At 40.1% G+C, this 18,493-nt stretch overlaps 1 protein-coding gene across 8 annotated transcripts in view; it reads left to right on the top strand.

Annotated features, from left to right (window-relative positions):
- Window positions 1-17,306, top strand: part of PHLPP2 (PH domain and leucine rich repeat protein phosphatase 2) — a 77,958-nt gene extending 60,652 nt beyond the window's left edge. For 5 of the 8 annotated variants that reach the window (XM_036273931.1, XM_036273929.1, XM_036273934.1 and 2 more), the window contains 8 exons: window positions 227-382; window positions 2,904-3,104; window positions 6,723-6,885; window positions 7,132-7,262; window positions 7,904-8,014; window positions 8,845-9,039; window positions 11,247-11,478; window positions 15,777-16,940. In XM_036273931.1, coding sequence (XP_036129824.1) covers window positions 227-382; window positions 2,904-3,104; window positions 6,723-6,885; window positions 7,132-7,262; window positions 7,904-8,014; window positions 8,845-9,039; window positions 11,247-11,478; window positions 15,777-16,925 — 2,338 coding nt within the window. In that variant the 3' untranslated portion in view covers window positions 16,926-16,940. Of the gene's footprint in view, window positions 1-226; window positions 383-2,903; window positions 3,105-6,722; window positions 6,886-7,131; window positions 7,263-7,903; window positions 8,015-8,844; window positions 9,040-11,246; window positions 11,479-15,776; window positions 16,941-17,207 lie in introns of those variants that run through there. The other 3 variants (XM_036273937.1, XM_036273933.1, XM_036273932.1) reach the window with 3 other exon arrangements.
- Window positions 17,307-18,493: the final 1,187 nt, after the last annotated feature.

Genomic DNA, 18,493 nt, shown 5'->3' with positions numbered 1-18,493 from the left:
TCCCAGAATGACCTTAATGACTTCCTGGTGGGTGGTGGATAAACATATGGCCATGGCTGCTTTCTTGGCTCAGGCACTTGTCAGTGATTATACTGTTTAGAAGAGTATGTTTCTACTCATTCACTGATTTCACGTAAATAGCCAAGGGCAGACTCAGAAAGAAAGATTTAAGTAAGTTTTTTGTTTCTTTGTACTGTCCCCCCTCCCCACTCCACCCCACCTCCAGAATTCTTAGTAGCTTGAGTCTTAGAAAACTGATGGTGGGACACAATCATGTGCAAAACCTCCCAATGCTAGTGGAGCACATCCCTCTCGAGGTGTTGGACATTCAACATAACCTACTCACCAGACTGCCGGATACCCTCTTCTCCAAGGCCTTAAAGTAAGTACTGCAGGTTTTATTTAGAAGAGCTGTCACTGGCTAAAGAAACTGCACTGACTTGTCATTGGGGTGACCTTTGGAACTAGATTAACAGTTTACCTCATAGTCCAGCTATGGGTGGAAACATTTGCACTTTCTTTTTTTTTTTTATCCTCACCCGAGGATATTTTTCCTTTTTTTTGTTCAGATAGAGTGGGAGGGAGAGAGAGGAAGAGAAAGAGAGAGAGAAACATCGATGTGAAAGGGACACATTGAGTGGCTGCCTCCCGCACAACCCAACCAGGACCTGGGACAAACTGCAACTGAGGTACATGCCCTTAGCAGGAACCGAACCCGGGTCTCTCAGGACTGCAGGCTGACACTCTAACTGCTGAGCCAAACCAGCCAGGGCAACATTTGTACTTTCTATGAAATAAAATATGACACTGTTTTATGAGGTGGTAATCTTCAATTCTAGAGTTGAAATAAGCATCAAATACTTAAGGAGTTTTGGTATTGTAGTCCTGGCCCATTTGGCTCAGTGTTTGGAGTGTCGGCCCGCAGACCAGAGACTCGGGTTTGATTCTGGTCAAGGGCACATACTTAGGTTGTGGTTAGGCTCCCTGCCCCGGTCAGGGCCCTGCGGGAGGCAACCAGTCAATGTGTCTCTCTCACACTGATGTTTCTCTCTCTCTCTTTCTCTCTCCCTCCTGCTGTCTGAAAATAAATGGAAAAATCTCTGGTGAGGATTTAAAAATAAATAAATAAATAAAAGAAGTAGTTTTGGTATTGTAAACAGTTTCAAACAGGTGGGGAAGGTTCAGACTTTCATCTCAGAAAACAAATACAGTTATGACCTTTAAAGAGAAATTACAGCATTCTAATACAGCTTTCTTGGCAATTTTCAATTTTCTCTTTAGGAGAAAAGGGCATACCACTAAAGTTAATTTAGTTTTTGCTTCTAGCTTTACCATGCTATCATTAAGTTTCGTTCTCTATTTGCAGCACTTTTTTTTTACTACCTACTTTGAAAACTGCATTTCAAGGTAACATTATTTCAGAAGGTGTTGTTTGCTTCCTCATTATAAATTAACAATAGATAATGTCTTCTTATTTTAATACCCTTAGTCAGCTTTATCTAATGTGTATGTCACCCACCATTCAAGGAAAGTTAGTTTTTAATATAGTCTTCTGCAACATGGAGAAAGCAATATTATCTTCAATTTAGAAATGGAGAAAACGTAGATAAGCAGTAGTAATTTAACATAAAGCTACAGCAGTGATTTTCAACTGGTGTGCTGCAAGAATTTTAAAAACATGCAATACCTGACTATTTAGTGAGGGTCACTGACCTCTTTCCCTTAGATTGGCAAATAAAATAATGACAATGAACTCAACAAGCTGTCCGGTATAAATTAATCAAAATTGTACCCTTTTTTTTGTCAGCTTGGCAAAAAATAAAATATATTTTTTGGTGTGTGCAGAATTTTAGTAATTAGTTCATGTGTGCCATGAGAAGAAAAGTTTGAAAATTGCTGGGCTATGTGGTCCAGAGAGACCTGGGTTTGATTCCTGCTAAGGGCACGTACCTCGGTTACTGTTTGTCCCCGGCCCTGGTTGGGTCGTGTGGGTGGCAACCACTCGATGTGTCTGTTTCATCATGTCGATGTTTCTCTGTCTCTCTCTCTCTCTCTCCCTCCCACTTTTTCTGAACAAAAAATGGAAAAATGTCCTCAGGTAAGGATAAAAAAAAAAAAGAAAGAAAGAAAATTGCCGGGCTACAGGAAACATACAAAAAGCATTTAGCTTACAAATGTCTGGCTTGTTCTTTGTGTGGCAGCTTATACAACTCAGTACAATTGGTGGGGCTTTCCATAAAATAAAATCTTTAAAAATTCTAAAAAGTATTTGTACATATAATACATATTATAAGTATAATTTGGTATTAGCCTTTCTGGAGCTCAGTTTGATAATATATATGAAAAGCTTAAAGATATGTGTATCCTTTGACCCTAACAAAGTTTGCTTCTGGGAATGTAGCCTAAAAGAAATAATTGGATAAGAATACAGTGGTGCTCATTACAATGTTTATAATAGCAAACAGTTGGAAACAGCCTATATGCTCATCATTAGGGGATTACAAGGGATTTGGCTAAATAAATATGATGACATTGAAATCAGACAAAAATTTTTCTGTAGGGTGTCTTCACAGTTCAAATGTTTGTGAACATGATACTCAGCACTCAACAGCACTCTTTCTGGGGACATAACAGATAGTAAAAGATAAAGCTAAAGTAGATTTCAGGCCACTACAGAAGCCCAGGACTACATACAACCAAGCCTGTATTCTTTCCTCTCTATTTGGCTTGAGTAAAAGGAACTTTGGTTGTTTAGAACCAATTAGAGAAAACTACCTGGAAGAAATTACTTTCGTCATAAGTTTTGGAGCACATAATGGCAGTGTACTGAGATGGCATGACGTTTTTTACATAAGGCAACAAATAACCATGAAGGAAATGCTGACGTGTGTGTGTTCTGTCAGCCTCAGATACTTGAATGCATCCGCAAATAGTCTGGAGTCTTTGCCATCTGCTTGTGCTGGGGAGGAGAGTCTGAGTGCCCTGCAGCTGCTCTATCTGACCAACAATCTCCTGACAGATCAGTGCGTGCCCGTCCTGGTGGGGCACCCGCACCTGCGAATCTTGCATCTTGCAAACAACCAGCTACAAACTTTTCCTGCAAGGTAAATGAATGCAAACTTTGGTCATTTCAGACCACTACATGAATTCTGCATTTGTCAGACTACAATGCTGCTGTCTTATTAGATCTCTTGCTTTATGTTGAGTGACTTACTGATGTTGTGATTCCACTAGTTGAATGGGAAAATATTTGTACTCAGTTGTTGGTATCGGTGACTAGAGAAGTTGTGGTTAAAATGTGTTTAATTCTTAGTTGTAGTTACCTAGAAATGAATGGTCTGAGAATTTTCAACCTAGAAAAGTATAGACTTATGAAAGAAATTCTGGAGGCATTTTTTTTCTTTTCTTATGTTAGCACTGTTTTATAAAAATACTGTTGAGTCCATTAACTTGAATATTTGTTATATAAAGTTTACCCTTGAACAGTGTGGGGGTTAGGTGGAGATGACCCCCATATAATCCATAATCCATGTATAACTTTTGACTCTACAGTCAGCCCTTGGCATATGTAGATTCAACCAGCTGTTGGTTGAATCCATGGATGGGAAAATGTAGATATGGAGGGCCAACTGTATTTATTGAAAAAAATTGGCATATAAGTAGATGAGCACAGTTCAAACCCATTTTGTTCAAGTGTCAAGGTATAATGGAATGCCTACTATATGTCAAATACTGTATAAGTAAGTACAGGGGAAGCAGTGGTGATTAAATTATAGTCGCTGTCCTCAAGATACTTACAGTCAAAATTGGGGAAATACACAGTATATAGGTATTTCAGTGCAGCATAATAAATGCAGGATATTAAAGATATATACAGGTAGCTAGCTGCACTGCAAAGAGCCTGGGGGTGGGGTTGGCCTTCCTGGAGGAAGAGATGAATAGTAGTTAGCCAGGCTCCACCTATAAGAAGACATAAGAGAGACATTTAATGTGGACAAAGGTTTAGCAGTGTTAGTAGAAAAATAAATGTCTTCCAAAAATACATTTGATAAAATTTGATACCAGAAAAATCCATCTATACCATGAAAGTAATATTAAAATTTGTGTTTAGAAAAACTAAGAAAAAATAGGGAAATGATGTTTGATATAATTTGAATGAAATTATATATTGGGTGTCCCAAAACATGTATGCACAAAGTGTAATTATAAAGCCAGTGTTTATTAAAACACATTTCACTTTCAGAATGTAATATAATCTACAGATATATCATAAAACTATATCATGTTTGATATAGTTAGAATGAAAACAATAACACTATATATTTTGATTCTAATTTTATTTTATAAATTTTCTTAGAAATGTAATAAATTCAGAAAAACTGATAGGGATTATAACTTTTGTGAATATTTATGAAATAAGTTATTTAGAGCTTATAAAAGACAAGCAGGATGAACTTGATTACTTCCTTGAAAGAATTTAAATGGTGCCTTTAAAGTGAATGCAGAATCTTAATTTCAGGACGTGATAGATCTCTTGAAACCCTATGAGGTTAATTCACTTGGCCCCACATATAGTCATATAAAGTGGAAATGACAGACCACTGACAAGTTATATTAGCTTATGAAGCTCTTAGGAGATACCAGACGAATACTCTGAAATTCATGAATTCTACCTAACTTGATGACGTTCATATTGTTCAAGGTGTCAAAAGCAGGCTAATATAAAATGTGAAACACATTAAAAATATGAAAATAAGAAGTTAGAAGTAAAGACAAGAATGAACAGGAGATCATACAAAATTAGAATACTCTGAATATAGATAATAAAACTAGGTAGAATTTAGGAGCAGTACATTAAAGAAAATGTATGTTCTATACTGAATAGTAAATTCACTGTCAGGTCATCTCTTAAATAATGCTATAATTGCACAAGCATAATCTAAATCTTCTGTTTATTTTACACTATTTTCAGAATCTAGCATAGTTCTGGGCGCTCCATAAAATACTGATTGAGGTGGGGACACTGTTTCTATCTACAAGTCAGAAATATCCAAGCAGGGAGTAGTATGAGAGGATAGCATGAGATTTGGACATGGAACACATTTAAAATATATTATTAAGTAAAAAAAATAAATAAAAGCAAGTTATAAAACATAATGTAGCATCATTTAAAAAACTGTTTTTATTGATTTTTTTTTTAGGGAGAGAGAGAGAAAATATCAATGTGAGAGAAAAACATGGATTGGCTGCCTCCTGCACGCCCCCACTGGGGATCAAGCCCAAAACCTGGGCATGTGCCCTGACTGGGAATTAAACCAGGACCTCTCAGTCCATGGGACAATGTTCAATCCACTGAGCCACACTGGCCGGCCTGTAGCATCATTTTTTAATTTAAAAAAATATAGTTTCATGCTTTAAAAAGGACAATACTCTCCACCAAAATGTCATCAGAGATCTCTGGTAGTATGATTAATAGATTTTTTTCCCCCTGTTTTCCCTTTTTTTCGTGGATATATATATTACTATTGTAGTAAAAAGAACAGTTTTAATTTACTGAGCTTAGCTATTAAAAAGTATTTATGGCTTTTCTAGAAATAGAAATTATTTATGATATGTTATATGAGAAGGGCAGGATATAAATTTTATGTAAAACAAATATGCATATTTAAAGTTTGATAGGAAATTCAGCAAAATAAGAATAATAATTTGTTCCAATTGGTGGTATTGTTGATTTATTTTCTAAATGTTCTCTCCATGTTACAGCAGTTTTATTAGTTTTATAATTTTTTAAATCAGTAAATGAAAAGAAACCAGAGCAACTTGTAATAATGTAGGCAAAGGTGTTAGGCCATCTTAGGATATTTTGCTTACTGTGGAGAAAGCTTTGCTGAGTCCAGCAGAACAGTGTGAATCACTTGCACTCCAGTTCTAGCACAGCACTGTAGGTATAATAAACACTCAATAAAATGTATAGTGAAGGTGGATTGTGTTATGAATAGGTTACGGTAGAAATTTAAAACTGAAAGGACTCGCCCTGGCCGGTTTGGCTCAGCGGTTGGAGCGTCGGCTTGCGGTCCAGAGAGAACCGGGTTCGGTTCCCGCTAAGGGCACGTACCTCGGTTGCAGTTTGTCCCCGGCCCTGGTTGGTCGTGTGGGTGGCAGCCACTCGATGTGTCCCTTTCACATTGATGTTTCTCTCTCTCTCTCTCCCTCTCGCTCCATCTGAACAAAAAATGGAAAAATGTCCTCGGGTGAGGATTAAAAAAAAACAAAACAAAAAAAAAACTGAAAGGACTCTTAGTGATGATTTAGTACAGCTTCTTTTATAGCGGAGGATCTTGCTATAAACTGACATTAACTTATGCAGTATTTTGCAATTAGTGGTGAAGCAAGTACCACAGCTACTCTACCAACCCTAGGCCAATGCTGATTCAGCCACTTCCTATAAGACACATAATAGGAAGCTGTTCATGCCCAAAAGATCCAACAGCTGTAAGAGAAGCAAGGGAAGCATCAGCCCCTGAAAACACACTGAGAGGCAGATCAAGCTGAGATTTAGCAGAAGCAATCATCTGGATAGAGTCCTCTTTTTGGTGTCTCTGGTCATTTCATTATGACCAGTTATCTGGCAGTGGGCCAGGTCGCCTCTACTCTAGCTGCTATAAAACTTGGTTGGCAGCTCATTTTGGGTGCAGTGTGGTATATTGGTGTTTCTTTTTCAGCAAACTAAATAAATTGGAACAATTGGAGGAACTGAACCTAAGTGGCAACAAGCTTAAAACCATTCCCACGACCATAGCGAACTGCAAAAGGCTGCACACCCTTGTCGCACACTCCAACAACATCAGCATTTTCCCAGAAATACTGCAGTTGCCTCAGATCCAGGTACTTTCATGTGCTGGAATGCTGTCTGTCTGGGGGAAAGGCAGGAGTGTGAATGAGGTTGATCTCGTAAGGAAGAAGGAAGAGGTAGTTAGGGATCACCGTATATTTAGTGGATATACTAGGAAGAAATTAAGTTCCCTTGAAGGATATAGTAGTAGATTGAGTGTTAGGGAGTTAAGAATCAACTACCTATGATGTATTTTCTTTGATTTCTCCACCCACACCACCCCACCTCACTGCACCCAGTTTGTAGACCTGAGTTGCAATGACTTGACAGAAATCCTGATTCCGGAGGCTCTGCCTGCTGCCTTGCAAGACCTTGATCTGACTGGAAATACCAATCTGGTTCTGGAACACAAGACACTGGACACATTTAGGTAAGAACAAATTTGAAAATGAATTTCCATGTGCTCTTAGTCCCACCAGCCATGTATGGATCTTCTCAAGGGACTGAAGATCTTGATTATTTAAAGGAATAGAATAGATGAAGCAATCAAGTCCCTCAGTTGTCTGCTTTGATTCAGTTATGGATGAATGCTTTATCCATCCATGTAAATGTTCTAGCCCATTTATATTAGAACTCAGCATCATGGCTACTGCTCAAGCACATACTGAATACCTTTACATGGCAGGCGTAGATATTTTAGTGGCACAGATCACATTACATTGCAATATGTAAGAGACAGTGCAAGTGCATGCATTGTACCAAAACTTACTTGTATCAAAATACTTAAAATAAGTAGACCGTTGGCTGAAATGTTGAAATCTTTGTTGTGGTTAGTTCTCATTGAAATGATCAGCATCGATTATAACAATATTTGGCCCCTATTTGTTCCTCCTACCCTTGTCCTTTCTCCTCCTTGGCCAGTATGTCAGCATACTACTTTCAGTCAGTCTCTCTGGAGATGAATCTTAGTCTGTCTACAGACTGTTTTATAAAAATATATATTATTGTTGGGATCGTTTTTGTAAAATACAGAAGTGTATGTGGTTTAATCTTCCCTTCTACTTCCCACAGTCATATCACAACCCTGAAAATTGATCAGAAACCTTTGCCTACCACTGATTCTACAGTGACATCAACTTTTTGGAGCCATGGACTAGCTGAGATGGCAGGGCAGAGAAATAAGTGAGTGTCTTAGCTATGGAGACTGGGAAAGAAAAAAGGCAGCCTCTGACATCTGGGAACTGATCGATGCTAAAAGCCAGGCCATGTTCTCAAGTTGGACGTAAACAAATCACAGAATGTCAACATTGGATAAGATCCTTCCAAAACTGTGATCCAGTGGGACAAAACAAGATGAATGTGCAGGCCACAAAATACCAAATGCTGTCTGTCATCTTTAAAATGGGTGACTGCTACTTTCTGTACCAATTACAACTTTATCCTTGTGCTAATATTTTTCTATAGATAAGATTTATTGAGATAACCAACCATAGAATGGCTCCACTTTCTGACAGCACCTAATCTAGTATGATCATCCCTTCATTGGATCTCCAGAGCGACCCATCCAAAGCCCTAATTATATACTAGATTTTGCAACACCCTCTTACTTGTACACCCCAGAGTTCCATGATGTGCACTCTCCCTTGCAACAAGGCATAGTAAATGGAACATGTCCAACCACAAGTGTGTTTCTGGGGGTCTCTGGTTGAAGGGTGTTGACAGTACTAGTCCTTAATTACTACTAAGAGAAAACATTTACTCTTTCCAGCCTTTGGCAGCATCACAAAGCTAATATGTACTGCCTGTGAATGTGGCTGAATTCCCTCATTTCTTATGACATGAACTCTTTCAAATGCTGCTTAATTATGTAACACTTTTTCATGTGTAGAATAGATTTACTCCCGTGATTCTCTGCCCTCAATTAATACTTTTTTAAAGAAGGCTCCCCAGAGAATAATCCTTTTACCAAATAACTTTCTTTGATGTTTGTCTTTCTTGCATTTCTGTGATAGGCTGTGTGTATCTTCGCTAGCTGTGGATAACTTTGCAGAGGGGGTGGGAGCTGTGTATGGCATGTTTGATGGTGACCGAAATGAGGAGCTGCCTCGCCTGCTCCAGTGTACCATGGCAGATGTCCTTTTGGAAGAGGTACAGCAGTCAACAAATGACACAATTTTCATGGCTAACACCTTCTTGGTATCTCACAGGTAAGCAGGTGGGTTGAATAATCCCTAACTCAACTTTGGAAAATAAATTTCATGCCCTGGCCGGTATGGCTCAGCGGTTGGAGCGTCGGCCTGTGGTCCAGAGAGACCCGGGTTCGGTTCCTGCTAAGGGCACGTACCTCGGTTGCAGTTTGTCCCCAGCCCTGGTTGGTCGTGTGGGTGGCAGCCACTCGATGTGTCCCTTCATGTCGATGTTTCTTTCTCTCTCTTCCTCTCTCTCCCTCCCGCTCTATCTGAACAAAAAATGGAAAAATGTCCTCGGGTGAGGATTAAAAAAAAAAAAAAAAAAGAAAAAAAGAAAATAAATTTCACTAAGCTAGAAGGTCAGGGTCTAAATTATAGGTATATGATCAAGATGAGATCTTGCTCCTTCTTGCCCTGACCATTCTGTCTATATCAGCGTGGAATGTTGGGATTTTGGTTTTTTAAAGAGTCCGTGGAATCATCTGTATTTTCTTTATTGAACCCAAAGGCTGCTGAGGATCTGGAAAGCCTAGAAATCATGTGCAAAAGGTGTGTGTATGTATATATGCATTTGTACATTTGGGGGAAGGAAGATGGTAACCTTTTATAAGATTCTCCAAAGAGTCAGTGACCTTCAAAAGATTCAGCACTGATCAGATTCATGTGTTTAAAGTGCTTACTGGGCCCTGGCCGGTTTGGTTCAGCGGTTAGAGCATCGGCCTGCGGTCCTGAGAGACCCGGGTTCGGTTCCCGCTAAGGGCATGTACCTCGGTTGCAGTTTGTCCCCGGCCCTGGTCGGTTGTGCGGGTGGCAGCCACTCGATGTGTTCCTTTCACATCGATGTTTCTCTCTCTCTCTCCCTCCCACTCTACCTGAACAAAAAATGGAAAAATGTCCTCGGGTGAGGATAAAAATAAATAAATAAAACCTTTAAAAAAAAAAATAAATAAATAAATAAATAAATAAAGTACTTACTGGGATTTTCAACTGATCTTCTAAGCCACTTAAGGGTGTAAATACCCTATATAGTCAAACTATTGAAAATCTCTTTGTAGTTAATGGAGCATCTTACCCATCAGGTAGGCTGCCTAAAGGTTATACACAAGTGAGAGGTTGTTATCTTCTATAATCAGCGTTGAAATGGAGCACCCAGGAGCCCAAGCTGGTTTTATCTCTCATTATAACACAAAGCAAAGCGATTGGGAAAGGAGTCTATTTTTGAATAATAGAGTTGAGCTAGGAACTAGGCAAAATAAAGGGTTTGGGAAAGAGAACTCTGTTTATGAAGTACCTCCCAAGAGCCAGGCACTATACCAAGCATTTGTCATACCTTTAATTTTCAAAACAAGCCAAAGAGGTGGGTATTTTATTGAAAAATTTCTCAGAGAAATAACTTTCTGAGGATCTATGGCCAGTAAATGGCAAAGCCAGAATTTGAAACCAGATCTTTTTGATAGCATCTGCTCTATGCTTACCATTGTGTACCAGGTGTTGAGGGATGGATGCTATGTGTGTGTGAGAAATACAAGGAAAATTATGGTCATTCCTTCTAGGAACTTAAAACCTAAATGTGTGGTTCTCAATGTGTTGTTCTAGGACAACAGCCTCAGCAGCTTCAACATCACTGGAAACTTGTTAGAAATGTAGATTATTGGGCTAGCCCCTAATCTACTGAATCAGAAATTCTGGGGGTGGGCCCAGCAATCTCTTTTTATTAACCCTCTAGGTCAGTGGTTCTCAACCTTCCTAATGCCGTGACCCTTTAATACAGTTTCTCATGTTGTAGTGGCTCCCAACCATAAAATTATTTTCATTGCTACTTCATAACTGTAATTTTGCTACTGTTATGTCTTAGGCGACCCCTGTGAAAGGGTCATTCAACCCCCAAAGGGGTCGCGACCCACAGGTTGAGAACTGCTGCTCTAGGTAATTTTGATGCTCTCAAGTTGAAACCACTGAATTAGGCTATTGTGGTCTATGATCAGACACAAGTAGAAGGAGCAGAGAAAGATGTACCTTCACTGTCTCCCCTTTGTGTAAAATTCCTTTTCTCAGTAAATTAAGAGTAGAAGGCAGGGTCTCTTCACCATCATCACCTATAGTAAGAGACTGCCTTGAGGTGGATAAGGGTGAGGCTGGTTTAGCCACATGGCAGGAAATCATGGGCATGAAAGACTGCCACCTTCTTCTAAAAACTACCATGTCTTCATTTTCTTTCTAAATAGGAAATTAGGGATGGCTGGTCAGAAGTTGGGCTCCTCTGCTCTTCTTTGTTATATCCGCCCTGACACTGCTGATCCAACAAGTAGTTTTAGCTTGACGGTGGCCAACGTTGGCACGTGCCAAGCAGTCCTGTGCCGAGGTGGGAAACCAATGCCCCTCTCTAAAGTCTTCAGCCTGGAACAGGATTCGGAGGAGGCCCAAAGGGTGAAGGACCAAAAAGCCATCATAACAGAGGTGAGTCTTGTTCTTGACCAGTTACTTCTGTTCCCCTAATATAGTGAATGCTGTTTTGCATAGTGGTAGTTAGAGGTCCACTTTCCTCCTATCAAGCCTTGTAAACTGTATCCAAGGAATAGCTAATGACTACCAAAAAGCAAAAGTAAATTAATTAGAAGGAAAAACCTGATTTTCATCCTTTAGATCAGTAATTTTCAATCTTTTTTTTATCTCATGACACACATAAATGACTAAAATTCTGCAGCACACCAAAAATATATATTTTTTGCTTATCTGACCAAAAAAATAGGTATAACTTTGATTCATTCACACCGGATGGCTATTGCTGTGTTGGTTGTTATATTTTTATTTGACAGTGTAAGGGAAAAGATTTGGTCAGTGTCCCGAATAAATGGTCAGGCTTTGCATGTTTTAAAAGTTCTGGCAGCATGGCGGTTGACAATTGCTGCTTTAGATGTATAGCTAGCATTTAAAATGAATGTAATTGTCTCCCTTGGTTAATTTCCAAGCAGAAGAGAAAATCTTCTGTAGTTTGATGTCCTGTTCTCAAATATAAAATTTCAAAAATTTTGTTGTTTATACTATATTTGGCTTACATGCTTTTGTGTTTTAGTTTTTTTTTAATAATGAAGCATCAGCCCTGGCCGGTTTGGCTCAGTGGTTAGAGCGTCAGTCTGCGATCCAGAGAGACCCGGGTTCGGTTCCCGCTAAGGGCATGTACCTCGGTTGCAGTTTGTCCCCGGCCCTGGTTGGTCGTGCGGGTGGCAGCCACTCAATGTGTCCCTTTCACATAGATGTTTCTCTCTCTCTCTTCCTCTTTCCCTCCCACTCTATCTGAACAAGAAATGCAAAAAAATGTCCTCAGGTGAGGATATAAATAAATAAATAAAAATAATGAAGCATCAGTTTCTCTATTTTACAGCTCTTCTTCTGTTTTAGAAACTAGCATAGCATTTTGCTTTTAAAGAGACTTTAGCAATTACATGTGAACCGTGTTTATTGCAAGGCAGAATTCTGTTCAGATCTTTTGCCCATTTAAAAAAAGCTTTTTATCCTCAGCTGAGAATATTTTTCCATTGATTCCTAGATGGAGTGGAAGGGAGGGAGGGAGAGAGAAAGAGAAACATTGATATGAGAGAGAGACATTGATTGGCTGCCTCCCCCATGACCCCAACCAGGGCTGAGGATTAAACCTGCAAGCCAGGTATGTACCCTCAACCAGGAATTGAACCCGAGACCCTTTAGTCCTTGAGCCGACACTCCAACCACTGAGCCAGACCGGCCAGGGCTTTTGCCCATTTTTAGTTGAATTGTTAGTCTCTTTATGATCTTTAAGAGTTCTTTGTTGTCCATCCAGTGTGGCTCAGTAGTTGAGCATCACCCCATGCACCAAGAGGTCATTGGTTCGATTCCTGGTCAGGGCACATGCCTAGGTTGTGGGCTAAATCCCCAGTGAGGGGCATGCAGGAGGTGGGCAGTTGATGTTCTCTCTCATTGATATTTCTCTCTCTCTCTCTCCCTCTCCCTCTCCCTTCCTCTAGCTCTAAAATCAATAAAGGGGGGGGAAAAAAAGAGTTCTTTGTGAATTTTGGATATAAGTCCTTATCACATATTTGTTTTGTAAATATTTTCTCCCAGTCTGTGTCTTGTCTTCTCATTCTATTTATTTTTTAAATTTTATTTTATTAATTTTTTTTATCCTCACTCAAGGACACTTTTTGCATTTATCTTCAGACAGAGCAGGAGGGAGAGAGGGAAGAAGAAACATCAGTGTGAGAGAGACACATCGAATGGTTGCCACCCACAACCCCAACTGGGACCAGGGATGAACTGCAACCAGGAACGTGCCCTTAGTGGGAACCAAACTCAGGCCTCTCTGGTCCACGGGCCGACCCTCTAACTGCTGAGCCAAACGGGCCAGGGCTCGTCTTCTCATTCTTTTTATCAGCGTCTTTTGCAGAGAAGTTTTTAATTTTAATGAAGTCCCACTTATTTTTCTTTCATGGATCGTGTTTTTGGTGTTGTATCTGAAAACTCATCGCCAAACCCTAGGTCACCTAGATTTCTTTCTGTGTTATCTTCTAAAAGTTTTGTGTTCTACCTTTAATAAGTCTGATCTGTTTTTTTTTTTTTTTAATCCTCACCCGAGGATATTTTTCCATTTTTTTTGTACAGATAGAGTGGGAGGGAGAGAGAGGAAGGGAGAGAGAGAGAGAAACATCGACGTGAAGGGACACATCGAGTGGCTGCCACCCGCACGACCAACCAGGGCCGGGGACAAACTGCAACCGAAGTACGTGCCCTTAGCGGGAACCGAACCCGGGTCTCTCTGGACCGCAGGCCGACGCTCTAACCGCTGAGCCAAACAGGCCAGGGCAAGTCTGATCTGTTTTGAATGAATTTTGTGAAAGGTGTGAACTCCATGTCTAGAATCTTTTTCTTTCTGTTTTGCATGTGAATGTCCAGGTGTTCCAGCAGCATTTGTTGAATAGACTATCCTTTCTCCATTGAATTAGCATTTGCTCCTTTGTCAAAGATCAGTGGACTATATTTGTGTGGGTCCATTTCTGGTCTGGCTGTTCTTTCAGTGTCCTGTATAAGGATTATCCATGTTAGATTTTATCCAAGGAAGCATAAAACCAAAAAATGTATCATTATAATGTTGTTGATACTATGAATATTTTGAATTCTGAGGCATTAGCCTTAGGAAGATCTTTCAGTCAAGACAAATGCAAGATAATAGAACTTTTTGCTTGATTCATCTATTTTTACAGAATTCAGATAATGTTTTAATTTGGGGGAGGAGTCCTAGACAAGTAGAAAATATTTTTATAAATGTTATTTTAACCACAGACATGTATTGTTTGCTTATTATTTGCTAAGCACTGTACTTTCATAATTTTGTTTAATCTTCACAATAATGCCCATGAAAGAAGCGCTTTTATTTCCATTTTACAGTTGAGGAAAATAAAACTTAGTATTTGTGACAAATTCTGGCAAATGAGAGAGCCAGGATTTTCACCCAGTGAATTACTACAACTAGGACATAAATATATTGATGACATTAAAAGCTTAGCTTGCTTTATTTTGAAAAGAAATAAGTATAAAGTATCTGGCAGATGAACATTCCTGATCTATAGGGTTATTCCCTTTTCTCTAAATTTATAACTACATTAGTTGTGACTTGATCTGCTATTCATTTTTGGTACAATCCTTACAAAGTAGGTAAATTTGCTACAGATTTCAGACTTTCCTTTTCTAGGCTAAATAACTTTAGACATTTAATGCCTTAACTACAAAGATTGTCTTAGCCATTTAATATCTCCCTGAATCTTTTTTTTTTTTTATTCCTCAACTTAGGATAGTTTTCTATTTATCTTCAGATAGAGAGAGAGGAAGAGAAAGGGAGAGAGAGAGAAACATAAACATGAAAGAGATGCATCGACTGGTTGCCTCTCGAACGACCAGGGCTGGGGACAAACTGCAACCAAGGTACAGTCATCCCTCCCCACTTTGCACTTGGATGGTTTTTTTAAAAAAACACGATAGAGTGAAGCCGCAAAAGTCGAAGTGCGAAGTGGCGAGGGATGACTGTATGTAAATAAAGAATCCTACTTCGTGAAAATTCATTTATTGCGGTAGAGTCTGGAACTGATTAACCACTATAAACGAGGGCTGACTGTATGTGCCCTTGGCCGGAATCGAACCCGCGAGTCATTGGTCCACTCAACACTGAGCCAAACCGGCCAGGGCATCTCCCTAAATCTTTTCAGTCCCAACTGTGCCTTTGAATGAGAAATCATTTTTAGTGACCCATTTGAGTTTTGGCCTCTCTGAGAATACTAGTGATAAAGAAGTAATGACAAGTCTGCTCATTGTTTTTCTAGCAGATGTTTCTGTGTTTAAAGACATGACGAGGCCTTTACTTCATGTTAGAACAAATATCTTTTGAGATTGAGGTGCCTTTTAGCCACTTAATTTTAATTGGTTTTAATTTCAGTCCTCTGAACTATTCTCACTCAAGGACACTTTTTGCATTTATCTTCAGACAGAGCAGGAGGGAGAGAGGGAAGAAGAAACATCAGTGTGAGAGAGACACATATGCTATTTTGTGCTTTTAAAATTTTATACATTTATTTTTGTAAGTCCATTTAAAATTACACAGTTCCTAGGAAAAAACCATATAACATGTCAATTCTGATTAATTGTAAAGCTCTAAGCAATGTGACATAGAAAGGTATACATTGTATGTCATTGTTGCTTGTTTTTCAAAATTTGCATTCTGCTGTCTCTAGGATAACAAAGTGAATGGGGTAACCTGCTGTACCCGGATGCTGGGCTGCACATACCTCTACCCTTGGATCCTCCCCAAGCCCCACATATCTTCCACTACACTTACCATTCAAGATGAGTTGCTGATTCTGGGAAACAAAGCATTGTGGGAACACTTGTCATATACAGATGCTGTCAGTGCAGTACGTCATGTACAAGACCCATTAGCAGCTGCCAAGAAGCTGTGCACATTAGCCCAGAGCTATGGTTGTCAGGACAATGTGGGGGCGATTGTGGTTTATTTGAACATTGGTGAGGAAGGCTGCACTTGTGAGATGAATGGGCTCAGCCTCCCAGGTCCTGTGGGATTTGCTTCAACCACCACCATCAAGGACCCTCTCAAGCCAACCACTCCTTCCTCCAGCAGTGGTATTGCTTCTGAGTTCAGCAGTGAGATGTCGACTTCAGAGGTGAGCAGTGAGGTGGGATCCACTGCTTCTGATGAACATAACACTGTTGGCCTAGATGCTGGCTTGCTTCCAAGGCCAGAGAGGCGCTGCAGCCTCCACCCAACACCCAACTCGGGGGTTTTTCAGCGCCAGCCTTCTTGTGCAACTTTCTCAAGTAACCAGTCTGACAATGGCCTGGACAGTGATGATGACCAGCCCGTTGAAGGGGTCATAACGAATGGCAGCAAGGTAGAAGTGGAAGTAGACATCCACTGCTGTAGAGGGAGGGAGAACTCGCCCACTCTTGCAGAGCGTTCTCCTGCCCCGTGTCCTGAGGAACATGGCAGAGGATTATTTTGGGGGATCCGAAGACAGAACAGCGTGAATAGTGGCATACTTCTGCCAGCGAGCAAGGACAAGATGGAGTTACAGAAGTCTCCCTCCACTTCCTGTCTCTATGGAAAGAAGCTCTCCAATGGCTCCATTGTACCCCTAGAAGAGAGCCTGAACCTCATTGAAGTGGCCACAGAAGCACCCAAAAAGAAAACTGGCTATTTTGCTGCCCCCACTCAGCTGGAGCCAGAGGATCAGTTTGTTGTGCCTCGTGACCTAGAAGAAGAAGTGAAGGAGCAAATGAAGCAACACCAGGAAAGCAGGCCCGAGCCTGAGCCTAATGAAGAGGATCGGACCGAGCTCCCGGAGGAGTTTGACACAGCACTGTAATCCTCCCCCGGCAGCTCCAGCATCAGGGAAGGCTGTGTAGTGTTGGGGTGGGGGACCCTTTCAGAGGCCTTTTGTCTCTGCATTTCTAAACCATAGATGAGGAAGGTAGAACTTGGAGCCAAAAATGGTGAGAGCTGTCAGGGTCTCGCTCTGGATAAGCTAGTAAACACCATCAGTGTTAAGTTTCACATTTAACCTGCGTTGGAATTCCCAGAGGTACTGGGAAGAAAGATGTTGCTCTGTATCAGTCCTACCACCTGCCATTAACCCTTTCTCTCCTAGGATAATTTTGAGAATTTGCCTGCCTGGGCAGGAAAGGGACTATTTCTGTGGAGGAAAATAACTGAAGATGATTCCTTTTACTGATTGCTGCTGATGGATCTCTGTGACAGGAATCACCTTATATCTCCGCCTAACTGATGGGACGTGATGTGACTAGTCACATGGCTTTTCATTCTTCTCTACGAGAATACAGCCTATCAAAATGACGTTTATTGGAAATGTAGAACCAATCAAACAGATAATTTATGTATGTAATGTAATGAGAGCACTTTTCATTGACTGTGAACTTTTTATTTTCGAATCTGCACTCGAGCCAATCTTCTTAGAGGCAGCCCAGCACCTTTGTCCAAAGGTAGAATGACCATCACGTGTTGAAGCCTTCTGTGAGGGTACTAGGAAGGGCCCTGGGAAATTGATTTAATTGTTGGATATCAGACTGTGAAAGCTGAGAAACGTGTGGGAGTAGGATCTTCTTTGGGGGATGAAGATGGGAAAAGAGTGAAGACTAAGACTACTTCCCTTAAATCACAAAACAGAGAAAAGCTCCTTGACAAATGTGACACCTGCTAAGAATTTCTCAGCAGATCACAAGAGAGGCATTTGGGGATTGTCCTCTTTTCATAACGTGATGGAGTTGGCAATCAGCCTCCTAGTATGTAGGGCCAAGGCTGATGCTACTCACCTCAGAATAACCTTGAGTTATAGCAGGTGACCTTGAACAGACTGAGGCTGAATGAGGACAGAAGGATGGATGGACCTCAGGGGTTTGACAGGTTCCTTCTCTTACTCTAGAGTTTAGGGATGGTTTTCTAAAATGTTGCAAGTGAGTTGAGAGTTCACCCCTTTAATGTTTAGCAGAGTACTCTTCTGAAAACTGCTTATCCATATCACATGTTTGGCAAGTACTGGGCTCAATTACTAATATAAGGAAGAATGACAAAAGTCCTAAGCTTATAGAAAACCTGGTTTGCTATATTTTTTTTGCACATTCCATGTAACCCTAGCAAAATGCAGTTCCTTGCATATTTCTGTTCTGTTGCCTTTTCCATTAGGTTTACTTAGGAAAATGAATTCCTATTTATTCCTACAAAATTTTGACACTGCTTGATTTTACCCAATGGGAATGTGCTTTGAATTTCTAGAATACTTTCACAATTAAAAAGAGAATCGAGTGGGACCATTTTTAATTTGTTTCATGAGAAATATTAAAGATAGGGTTGATATATATATAAATAGGGTTTTGGGGGAAATTTTTGTTGAAGCAATAGTAGAAAACCAGATGACCT

This window comes from Molossus molossus, unplaced genomic scaffold (assembly GCF_014108415.1).
Source record: "Molossus molossus isolate mMolMol1 unplaced genomic scaffold, mMolMol1.p scaffold_m16_p_21, whole genome shotgun sequence".
Classification (NCBI taxonomy): Eukaryota; Metazoa; Chordata; class Mammalia; order Chiroptera; family Molossidae; genus Molossus; species Molossus molossus.
Note: the sequence above shows the minus strand (reverse complement) of the source record. Positions and strands in the feature narration are given on the sequence as shown.